This window comes from Carassius auratus, chromosome 30 (assembly GCF_003368295.1).
Source record: "Carassius auratus strain Wakin chromosome 30, ASM336829v1, whole genome shotgun sequence".
NCBI classification, from domain to species: Eukaryota; Metazoa; Chordata; class Actinopteri; order Cypriniformes; family Cyprinidae; genus Carassius; species Carassius auratus.
Genome location: NC_039272.1, coordinates 4,790,285 through 4,801,488, shown reverse-complemented (window position 1 = coordinate 4,801,488; position 11,204 = coordinate 4,790,285). Strand labels below are relative to the sequence as shown.

Here is an 11,204-nt window from a genome sequence, read left to right as displayed (position 1 = left end):
CCAGCTAAAATACGAGTCCATAATCCATAACAACAATTCCTGCAGTGAAAAAGTGCATTAAAATAAACCAACATATCTGTTCAGAAAACATTTGGACTGTTTTCTGTCCATATTTCTGCGCTGATTCGGACCAGAATACTTTTTCAATGCAGACAGACTCATGTGAAGTTAAAAGTGTCTTAAATTGGGAATTTTCATTTTTTTTGGTAAACTAGTGCTTTAATCATTGTTAGAATATAAACAGAACATGCACACCAAAAATAATACAAACCGTGAGATCTAAGCTTAGTTTACCTAGGCTCTACAAACATCTAAGTTGTTTGTTTAAAAAATAAAAAAATATAAAAAAGCATCTGCCAAGAACATAAATACAATGTAAATAAATGCTTCGGATTATACATGCAAGTAGAATACAAGGTCAACTTACAGCACAAAAACTGTTCACAAGAAACAAATGTTGTTTTGCACTGTTTGAGCCAAATTTATTTAATATTCAACTGAATACAAAATTAAAACTAGCAAAGTAATTTCAAATCCTGTAAACATTCAAATGCATGGAGAGAACAGATTATGGCATTACATATCAAAGAAAAGAAAAATACAACTAAATACGATTTGTAAATGCCTCACTGTAATAGAATACAATCCCAAAGTGTTTTGAGCTCTTTGAGTCTTACCTCAGACACTGAGACTGCATTACACATACAACGCAAAGTTCATAGAGAACAAAAAGGCAAAAATAAACATAAACGGGAAACATTTCATGATATTCGTTGGGAAATCTATTCCATATGTGTGAGAGTGATAGAAAAACAATATGAGAAGCAGGAGGAAATTTCATGCATGTAGTAACTGACTTGGTAAAACAGGAAGAGCTTAAAAATGTTTGTTTAAAAAAAAAAAAACACACACACACACACACACACACACAGGACGTCTACGCTGCAGATCGGCGTCGGATGATGAAGGCCCCTCGTTGCAGCTGTCCTAAATAGATCCTCATCTTCGTACTGTCGCTTGTCTTTCTCACCCAGATCTGCAAGAGAGTCGAAAAGCAAGACAAAGCACTTCAGTATTCATCCTGCACCACCTTCTTCCAGCATCCAAACGAATCCCAAACAGTGATTTGTGCTCCACTGGCTCAGCAAGTAAACGTCCAGATCTATGCAGTGTGCTACTGATGCTGGCATTAAAAGGATGCAAATGAGACAAAAGCTACTGGAAAGACATCCTCGTTCAGTTTTATATGGATGCAGAAGATAATAAATAAGAGTGTATAAGAGCTGATGCACTTGTGCTGATCTCAATAACCTGCTGTTTATTCCCCCTCTGAGCAGCTCATTAGTTTTGAAGAGCACAGTCATTTGTTTAGCACCAATCAGAGGAGAGAATCAGACACGAACCTCATTGGTCCCCACAGAGCTGATGACACAGCTGATCTTGGTGTTCTCCTTGGACTCCAGATAGATTGTTTGACCTTTATGGTACCTGAAACAATAACAGCATTGGTCATTTGAGATCCTGAACTAAATGAAAGACCTTTAGAGAAAACTCCCTTTAGGGGTACTGTATGTGAGCTTTTCTTAAATGCAATTATGCATGCCATTTCCTTTTATTATTGCATTATATTTAAGCACACATATTGCATTACAGTTAGTACAGAATACAGGAAAACTTCTCTGTTTGTGAATCACAAATACCGTTCGCACTGTGTGTTTGTTTCTGGCGTGCAACCTGCTAAAGAGGACAACTTAAATCTTTTTGTTACATCACAGTGAATACAGACTGCAAACTCACTTTTACAAGTCAAGTAAACTATGATTTATTTTACTGAGGGCACAAAAGCAATGCAATGCAAACGCCACTAATTAGAGAGAGAGAGTTTGTCATCTATTAAAACACAGAGCAAGAGTCGCCTGTGGCTTTAAACTTCTCACATAAACGTCGTCTGGAAGAGTTCAGATAGCAGCATAACTATAAATAGTATAATAGCAGAATAAAACTGCATTTAATGTACATGGAACATTATACATTTAATGCCCGTGGTATCACCCTAGACCACACGTCCTCCTCTGCTCACTTTCTCCTCATCTGCACACTAATATTCCGGTTGGATTGCATTTCTGAAAGCTACGGCAGCCCACTGTCTAAAGGGCACGACTGGATGAATGCATGCTGACACACTCATAAAACTCCAGAGGCATTCCTGACGTTTAATGTCACAAATGCACAAGACAGAGTCATCTTCAGACCTCATCCTAAACAACATGCTTCCTGTGCACTACGATCACACAAACAATGAAATATAGATCATGTATTTAGTCTGTACTGAGTACTGCGTGTCAGAATATGTGGATGATATCATGACACAGACGGCGGTAAACACCATGTCTGTAATGCATGACCTGAATCCTGTCTCAGGAAACTTCATCACACACACAAGCTCATGCACACACAGCTACAGGAATAACTGAGATACTACAGAGAACAGCTTACAGCACACACACGATATAAATCTGAACGCTTCCAGCTTTAGAAATGTACACTTAAATAACCTCTTCTGCATTGCATGCTACTTTAATGCCAGAATCATTCTGAAAAAAATGAAGAAAAAAAAAACAAAAAGAAATTATATATATATATTAAAAATAAGCCTTTATAATGATGATGGATGGATGGATGGATAGATAGAACGGTAGATGGATAGATGATAGATAGAACAGTAGATGGATAGATAGAACGGTAGATGATAGATGGATAGATAGAACGGTAGATGGATAGATGATAGATGGATAGAATGGTAGATGGATAGATGGATAGATGATAGATGGATAGAATGGTAGATGGATAGATAGAATGTTAGATGATGGATAGATAGAACGGTAGATGGATAGATGATAGATGGATAGAATGGTAGATGGATAGATAGAACGGTAGATGGATAGATAGAACGGTAGATGGATAGATGGATAGAACGGTAGATGGATAGATAGAACAGTAGATGGATAGATGGATAGATGGATAGAACGGTAGATGGATAGATGATAGATGGATAGAACGGTAGATGGATAGATAGAACGGTAGATGGATAGATGATAGATGGATAGAATGGCAGATGGATAGATAGAATGTTAGATGATGGATAGATAGAACGGTAGATGGATAGATGATAGATGGATAGAATGGTAGATGGATAGATAGAATGTTAGATGATGGATAGATAGAACGGTAGATGGATAGATGATAGATGGATAGAATGGTAGATGGATAGATAGAATGGTAGATGGATAGATGGATAGAACGGTAGATGGATAGATAGAATGGTAGATGGATAGATGGATAGAACGGTAGATGGATAGATAGAATGGTAGATGGATAGATAAAACGGTAGATAGATAAATATAACGGTAGATGATAGATGGATAGATAAAACGGTAGATAGATAGATAGAACGGTAGATGGATAGATGATAGATGGATAGAATGGTAGATGGATAGATAGAACGTTAGATGATAGATGGATAGAATGGTAGATGGATAGATAGAACGGTAGATCGATAGATAGAACGGTAGATGGATAGATGATAGATGGATAGAATGGTAGATGGATAGATAGAACGTTAGATGATAGATGGATAGAATGGTAGATGGATAGATAGAACGGTAGATCGATAGATAGAACGGTAGATGGATAGATGATAGATGGATAGAATGGTAGATGGATAGATAGAACGTTAGATGATAGATGGAAAGAACGGTAGATGGATCGATAGAACGGTAGATCGATAGATATAACGGTAGATGGATAGATGATATGGATAGATGATAGATGGATAGAATGGTAGATGGATAGATAGAACGGTAGATGATAGATAGAACGGTAGATGGATAGATGGAAAGAACGGTAGATCGATAGATAGAACGGTAGATCGATAGATGATATGGATAGATGGATAGATAGAACGGTAGATCGATAGATGATATGGATAGATGATAGATGGATAGAACGGTAGATGGATAGATAGAACGGTAGATGGATAGATGGAAAGAACGGTAGATCGATAGATAAAACGGTAGATAGATAGATAAAACGGTAGATAGATAGATAGAACGATGGATTGATGGATGGATGGATAGATAGTGTGGTCTCAGCTCTGTGATGTGTCTGTCCTTTGTGTAACTCTAATGAATCATTATTGATCATCAGAAGGACGCTTGCTCCATCTTGTGGTCAGTATTAAACTCTAGCGAGTGACTGGAAGAGTTCTTGAGGAATCAGAGGGTCAAGGTCACTGTGCTTTACCCTGAGACATCATCTCTTTAAACCGTCATTAATAACCACTGAGCTCATGAATACACAAACCATCATGTGCTGCCAGAGATGAGAAACATCAGTGTGAACAGAGTGAATCACAATAACGAGAGAAGCTTACCATCTCTTATCATAGTAGAGTTTGCCCTCCTCGATCCGTGCCTCGTAGCGCTGGGATGGAGCGTCCACCGGAGTCGACGGGAAGTGCTCCGGAGAGGACGGGGACACTGGAAACATCACACACACAACTCATTTCACAACCTTTGTGGCTAAACTGATGAGAATTTCTGGTGAAGTATATGGGGAATCACCTCTAAAAGACAAAACGTCCGTACCTGGTCTTTTGGGAGATTTAAGCTATAACGGAAATAAAGCACATGAGGAAGATCATTTTGATTTTCTTCAGCAATCTCGGTTTAAAAAAACAAACAAAAAAAACAACAGATAGAGACTATCAAGATGATATATCACGGTCAAATCAGCAGTACATCCAATAGTACATAATTACTGTTTTTGCAGCTTTAAAAACTAATCTCATGGCCTGCAAACGGATATGCAAGTGTTTTTCAATTTGACTGACGATAGTATTGCTGTAGAATGAGACATATTGAAAATCAGGCCAAAAAGCACTGTATCTGCGAGGCAGTGAAATTTGTACTTAGCTATGCTTCATAAAAATGCAGCCAATTAGAGTCTTGCTGAGACGTAACCCTACCTTGTTTAAGGTTCTCAGATCCTCCGTGATCTGTTCATCAGTGAGTAAATAGTTTAACTGAGGTGAAGAGAGTTAAGAAAACCTGCTTATTAAAAAAAAAAAGAGTTAATTTACATCATAAGCTCTTAAAGGTACAGCATCAGCACCAGCCTGTTTAATACTAAAGCTCATGCATTCCATTGCTCTTGAGTTTGACTAGCACTAGAAATGGAATTGAAGCTACAGATGCATAAAAGACGAGCTCTTTTTTCCGGTGAGGATATCAGGTGCAGGCTTTCTCCGCTTGTCTGGAATCGGCACAGGGTCATTGGGTCGTCTCCGCAGCTTCCGGGTCATTATAGGTTTCATCTCCATGGAATCTAAAATGAATAAATAGACGGCCAACAAGATTTAAAGGAATATGTGTAAGAAGTCAAAAACGAGGAATCGTCAAGGCTGTATCAATTTTTTTTTTCATAAGACTGCAATGAATGGCTTTCAGCCTTCAGAGAATGATGAAAGAACAGCATAGAAATATAATTAAAGCATCTTCTCTCTCCAGTGAGTTAACCACTGTGACTGGATCATTGTGTATTGAATTGTGGACTAGTGAACAAATCATTCAGTTTGCTTTTATAAATCAGAACAATGATTCTTTGACTCAAAGGAATGATACATTTATGAATTGGACACTGCTACTTTGCTCTTGTGAATTCACCAGAGAGTGATACTTTTATGGTGTTTTTTTTGTTTGATCTTTTTGAACTCCCTTTTAGTGTTCCGTTTTTTTTCTTTTAACACAAAAGAGAATAGCTGAACATTCTGCTATAGGAATGGGATCTGCGATATAAAGAAAAGCTTGCAAAAAAAACCTCCTGTCAGCTCCATAGTCAATTTCTCATTCTCGATCATCTTCTTCTTCTCCTCCAGCTCTGCAATAAGATTTTCCTTCAGTTCCACTTTCTTATCGTCAAACTCCTTCACCGCTGCTTTCTTCTCTTTGATGTAGTTCCTCTCCACCTGCTCTGTCTTCAAGACATTTATCATTAATTAACCCTTCACAGTTGTTTACAAATCCACAGGTATAACTTGCAGCTCACCTCAAGTTGTAGAAAGAGGTCTGAGGAGATAAAGAGATATGAGGGGAAGAACAGAAAAGGAGATACGCAGTTAATAATGCAAGGTTGTAAATGTAAAAGCTTTATTATATCTGATCTTCACCGGCGCTGCGCAGTCTCTCTTTATACTGCTGATCAAGCTTCTTCATTCTCTTCTGGTACTCCTGCAGTGTGCCTGTGGAAATACATATTCATTTAGTTATTAGAAACTGTAAATGAGAAATCAGTTTGTTTCTGTGTGCTGTATGATAGAAGACGGCTGTATAGAAATCATATATAATTTCTATCAACGTGTGTGTGTTCTAAAGTGCTCGAATAAATGCAAAGGATTCAAATACTATTAGTCCATTTATTCTAAGCAAGCGCAAGCAGCTATTTTAAATATTAACACAAAAATTAGGTTTAATATTTATTGTATTTCTTACAGGGTGTTTAATATTTCAATGAGAAAAATAATGTTTTATAGAGAGTTTATACATGTGCAATACTCCAATAGTTATTAAAGTTAACAGTAATTTAAAAATTGTCTTTTTTTTGTTGTTGTTTTAAGAGATTTTTTTTTACGTATTAAGAAACTGTTGATGTACAGTAACATTTGCAAATAAAATAAGATATAAATCCAGTGTACTTTCGTGTTCAAAGTGCTTGACTCCAAAATTAATTGTGTATTTCTAAAAATACTAATACTACTAATATTTTTTTAAATAGTGAATTTAGTGATTTCCCGTCACCTTCTTGCAGTTGTTGTAGCTGTCTTTTCAGGGATGCCAATTTGTCCTGATACATCCTGAAATCAACATAAACACAACATCTCAAAGAAATGATGCGTGCATTTGTCATTAATAAATGATAATAAATTAGTAAGAATACTTACTGTTCTTTGATCTCAACATAATCACCCTCATCGTGTTTGGCCAGATCTGTTTCACTGGCATCTTCTGTGTCTTCAATAACAAAAATACAGAAAGAAATTAATTAAACACGACAGAATCTTGCACAAAACCCAAACTTGACTCCACTGAACTCCTTTTGGGATGCCATCCAGTTTATTAAAGTGATAATAACTGCACATAGACAGCATCATCTAGTGGACACGCATGGCAGTTTCATCTCATTCTTAAAGGAGTCATATGATGTTCCTAAAAAGAACATTATTTTGTGTATTCGGTTTAATGCAATTTGTTTATGCGGTTTAAGGTTAAAAAACAGATTATTTATAGCCCAGATATATAGCCCAGAATATGAACGCAATACGCTGAGTTGCATATTAAGCTTTTTCTTGGGGTAGAACGTGAAATAAATCAATACAGATATATGTTTATGTATAATATATATACAAACTGCACAAAGCACACATTCCCGCAGCTGTAAAAATACAAATACCCACACTAATAGACAAATACTACATCATCAGCTGCTTCTAAAGACACTTGCATTCAAGCAGTTGCATGCTTTAATTCAGCAAGGATGCAAAATTGATTAAACTGGCAAGATTTATTGTTACCCGTAATAAATGCTGTACTTGTGAACTCTATATCAATGAATTTTTGATTGCACTTCTTCATTTGATTGTATATTTGACCAATGAAGTTTGAAAAACACAAATATTCCATTTAAAGAGGGATTTGTAGTTTCTAAATTATTTTTACTAAATGATAACGGCATGCACGAGCAGAATACATATAAAAAAATGTAACATTTTAAAGTCACAAAAAAGAAAAAGAAAAAAATAAATGTCTTTGGGGACAATTTTCAATGAACTTCTATATTTTTTCTATGAAGACAATCGCAATTTTGTTCATTTCAAAATAATTGTATTTTATGAGATCATAATTCAGTATTAGTGTGGTGACATTACAGAATGCTATACATCTATTTCTCTCAGAACTGCATGATGAGCTTGATACATATTGGAAAAAGTTAATAAAGGTAAAAAAAAAATAAGTTTTCTTTCTTTCTTTTTTTTAAGAGTTGATAGAGTAAATAAATGACGTCATGCACACTTGATCTGCTCTCAGAAGTCGCATCTCCTGTGTTTATGACACCAGCAGAGGCTAACATGTTTATGTTTGCCAACATAAATCATCTGTTTCCTAAAACATGTTACATTTAAACTATAAATCCTCTGGTGCACATGACTTCGAGGCTTCATGTGTGAAAACGACAACAACAACAACAAAACATCTAACTTACTTAATGTATTTGTTTCCTGTCGCGTGCTAATTGCTAACTGTTTATCAACAGGCTGAATATCACATAAAACATGAAGCTATAAGAAAATACATAACCGTAATTCGGTTTAATGCTTACATAACCATCGTTCAGCTTTAAAAATATCAATATACGCATTTAATGACACATAAACAATCTAGTTAGGTCTAAAATACCGTTAAACGGAAAACACCTCTAAACACGTACAACAGAGCCAGCATTTCATTACCAATCTACAACCAGTTCAATCATTAACAAATTAAACATGTCTCTCAGTCCATAAATCATACGTGAAAGAGATTAAAAGGTAAATAAACGTGAATTATCGTGCGTAATCACCTTCTTCCGAGTCTCTGCCTCTGAAACTGCGATCTTCATCTTCATCCACACTGTCTAGCTCTTCCTCGTCGTTATAATAATCCACCATGGGTGACAGCAGAGTCGAGGCCATTTATTATATTTAATATATATATATATATATATATATGTGTAAACAATAACACTGCACCGACAACGTTTTCAGTCTCGTCTCGAGCCTCTTTTTTTTTCAATGGGTAGGCCGAGGATTCTGATTGGTGAAGGTTTTCGAGCAGTGCATGATGGGAAATGTAGTTTGAACAGCTAGCGCGCAAGTATGACGTGTGTGTGTGTGTGTGTGGGGGGGGGGGGGGTAATTATTTATGTCATTATGAAAAGACATTCATGAAAATCAGAAATTATTTATAATTTAGTACAAATATGTCTCTGTAATAGGAATTGCTTTGAATGAACCCTGAGTTTAATTTCCATCCCACAAATTGGTTTGAATAGGGATGTTTCATTCATTGTGCAAAGCTCATATTCGTGTAATTGTTTATCATAATTTTTGACTGTTGTTTTCTTCATGAGCAAGTATGATTTATTAACCTAAGTGAAATAGTTTATTTCTAAAACACACTTTCTAGGTTTTATAGATAAGTCAGTAACACTACAGCAATAGGCCTATATCATGTTTTTAAAAAGCATCTCTCCATTGTATTGCAAAAAAGGCATACTATTACTACTTCTCCTGCTACTATAAATAATAATGCATGAATAATTATAAAAATAGACTGTTAAAGGACAAATAATAGTAAAGAACTGGATTAGAAATCTTGATATGAATTAAATATGTAGGCTACAACAACATAAAAACAATAATAATTATTATAACGTCATCATTAAATGGATTTTTAGGTGATCAGTTAGCTGTTAGATTCACAGATAACAGGTGTTGAAAACATACTGTAAGTTTGAGCAAAAACTAATGCTTGGTCAGACATATGCTATGCATAAATATTGTAAAATATGATATTATGGCCAGGAGGAGTAACCTACATTAACACCTCAAACTAATCATCATTACACTAGATTTTAATCCTATCATAGCATTTTTCTTTTAAGTGATCTGCGACTTCTGTCATCATCTCTATTGTGTGTTAATGAGTTGTTCCTCTCTCAAGCGGCAGGTGGCGCTGTTGGGTTCCAGAGCTCTTTGAGATAATAGTATCCCCCTCGTTTATCTGCGCGCTGTTACTTTGTAGCAGGTGCGAAGGGCTCGTGAAAGACGCTCGTGCTCGGGGTTTATTATACAGTATCTGAGCTGGAGATCATAACGTCATCTGTATGGACGCTTTATCATCACACCGACGGGAGAGAGAAGAGATAGAAATAGAGAGAGAGATAGTCATGACGTCTGTGGAATATAAAACAGGTTGATGCATTTTCATGTAGGAGCCCCAAGACGCCACTTGCAATGAGTTTGGAAGTTTATTTCGCTCGACATTCCTCCTTGCAGGGGCTACAGGAGAAATAAAGTGGAGTTGTAGCCTACTCTGTTCGTCTGAAAACATTCGCTTATAACCGGACTTCTATGGAGTTTAACCTGGATTGACTCGGTAAGGCCGTGTTTCTTGGCATTTATATTTATTACGCATATTCATCGTCTTGCAGAGAGGTATTTTTGTTTGATATTAGTGAAACGCTGCGTCATAATTAAAAGCGTCTTTATCATATCTAGTCATATTCGTCTCTGCATAGATTCCCTCTGTGCTCGATTGATGTCCCCTGAACCTTCATAAAGTATTTATTACTACAACTGGTCAAGTGATACACAGTGTTTGTTTACACAATCAGTATATCTAGGATCCTTTTATGATTGAATGCATTTTTTTAATGTTTAAAGGGGTCTTGAATTGAGAAACCAAAATTCCCTTGATCTTACTATTAAGAGGTCATTATTTTATAAAAACACCCTCTAAACTATTGAGGGTAGTTGAAGCCAGTCCGCCGTAAACTTCAGCTTGTGCTCTAAAGACACAGATAGCATGCTTTAATTTGGCTTTAAATATTCATGCAATGTTTCATATGAATCCCCCATTTTTTTTTTATTATTATTATAATTTTTTTGTAATATGTGATGCAATGAAATTTTATACTTTAATAAAGTTAGACAAGATTATGTTTTTCTAACACACACACACAGAAAATGTTTGTTAATGATATCTAAAGCTACTGCTATCATGATGTTAAATTCTTAAAATTAATGACATTTCTGATCTTCTGCTACAATGTCAGAGATTGCTTTTTTTTGCATTTTTTCTGAATTGACAGTATTTTTAAAAAGTTAAAGTATTATTTCCTGTTTTTGTAAGAGACTCATGCATTTATTATAGAATCCATTTTTTTTTAAAAAGGAAAAAGCCCAGAATTGTGAAATTCTTGCAAATGTATCATTACAACACACTTATGAGTTTTTTTTTAAGAAGCTATTCTATACTGAAATAACTATGCGTTTTTATTTTCTTTATCATACTTAATAAAGATCTATTCATATATAGTTATTTATCGGC

The 11,204-nt window shown here is 35.6% G+C and overlaps 2 protein-coding genes across 3 annotated transcripts in view; one reads left to right on the top strand and one right to left on the bottom strand.

Moving 5' to 3' along the window:
- Window positions 1-455: 455 nt before the first annotated feature.
- On the bottom strand, window positions 456-8,888 carry LOC113048952 (sin3 histone deacetylase corepressor complex component SDS3-like). Of its 2 annotated transcripts, none has more exons than XM_026210936.1 (12): window positions 8,674-8,888; window positions 6,998-7,067; window positions 6,855-6,910; window positions 6,227-6,298; window positions 6,106-6,125; window positions 5,878-6,034; window positions 5,290-5,385; window positions 5,027-5,088; window positions 4,623-4,668; window positions 4,433-4,538; window positions 1,404-1,488; window positions 456-1,036 (listed from the first exon to the last, which is right to left on the bottom strand). In XM_026210936.1, the coding sequence occupies exons 1-12, from the start codon at window positions 8,783-8,785 to the stop codon at window positions 938-940; spliced, it is 981 nt and encodes a 326-aa protein (XP_026066721.1). In that variant the 5' UTR covers window positions 8,786-8,888; the 3' UTR covers window positions 456-937. The 2 variants fall into 2 exon arrangements, with proteins under 2 accessions (XP_026066721.1, XP_026066722.1); XM_026210937.1 differs by having other exon boundaries at window positions 4,647-4,668.
- Window positions 8,889-9,876: 988 nt separating this feature from the next.
- LOC113048951 (serine/threonine-protein kinase TAO3-like) overlaps window positions 9,877-11,204 on the top strand; it is a 49,840-nt gene continuing 48,512 nt past the window's right edge. The window contains exon 1 of the mRNA XM_026210934.1: window positions 9,877-10,250. The gene's annotated coding sequence lies outside the window, so the exon portion shown is untranslated. The remainder of the gene's footprint in view (window positions 10,251-11,204) is intronic.

Bases quoted from the DNA above. Each gene is read 5' to 3' on its own strand.
- LOC113048952 (XM_026210936.1), bottom strand. From the start codon at position 8,785: ATGGCCTCGACTCTGCTGTCACCCATGGTGGATTATTATAACGACGAG. The intron at 6,126-6,226 runs GTGAAGATCAGA...TTATCTCCTCAG, and splicing joins AGAGAGACTGCGCAGCGCCG to ACCTCTTTCTACAACTTGAG. The intron at 6,035-6,105 runs GTGAGCTGCAAG...AATGTCTTGAAG, and splicing joins ACCTCTTTCTACAACTTGAG to ACAGAGCAGGTGGAGAGGAA.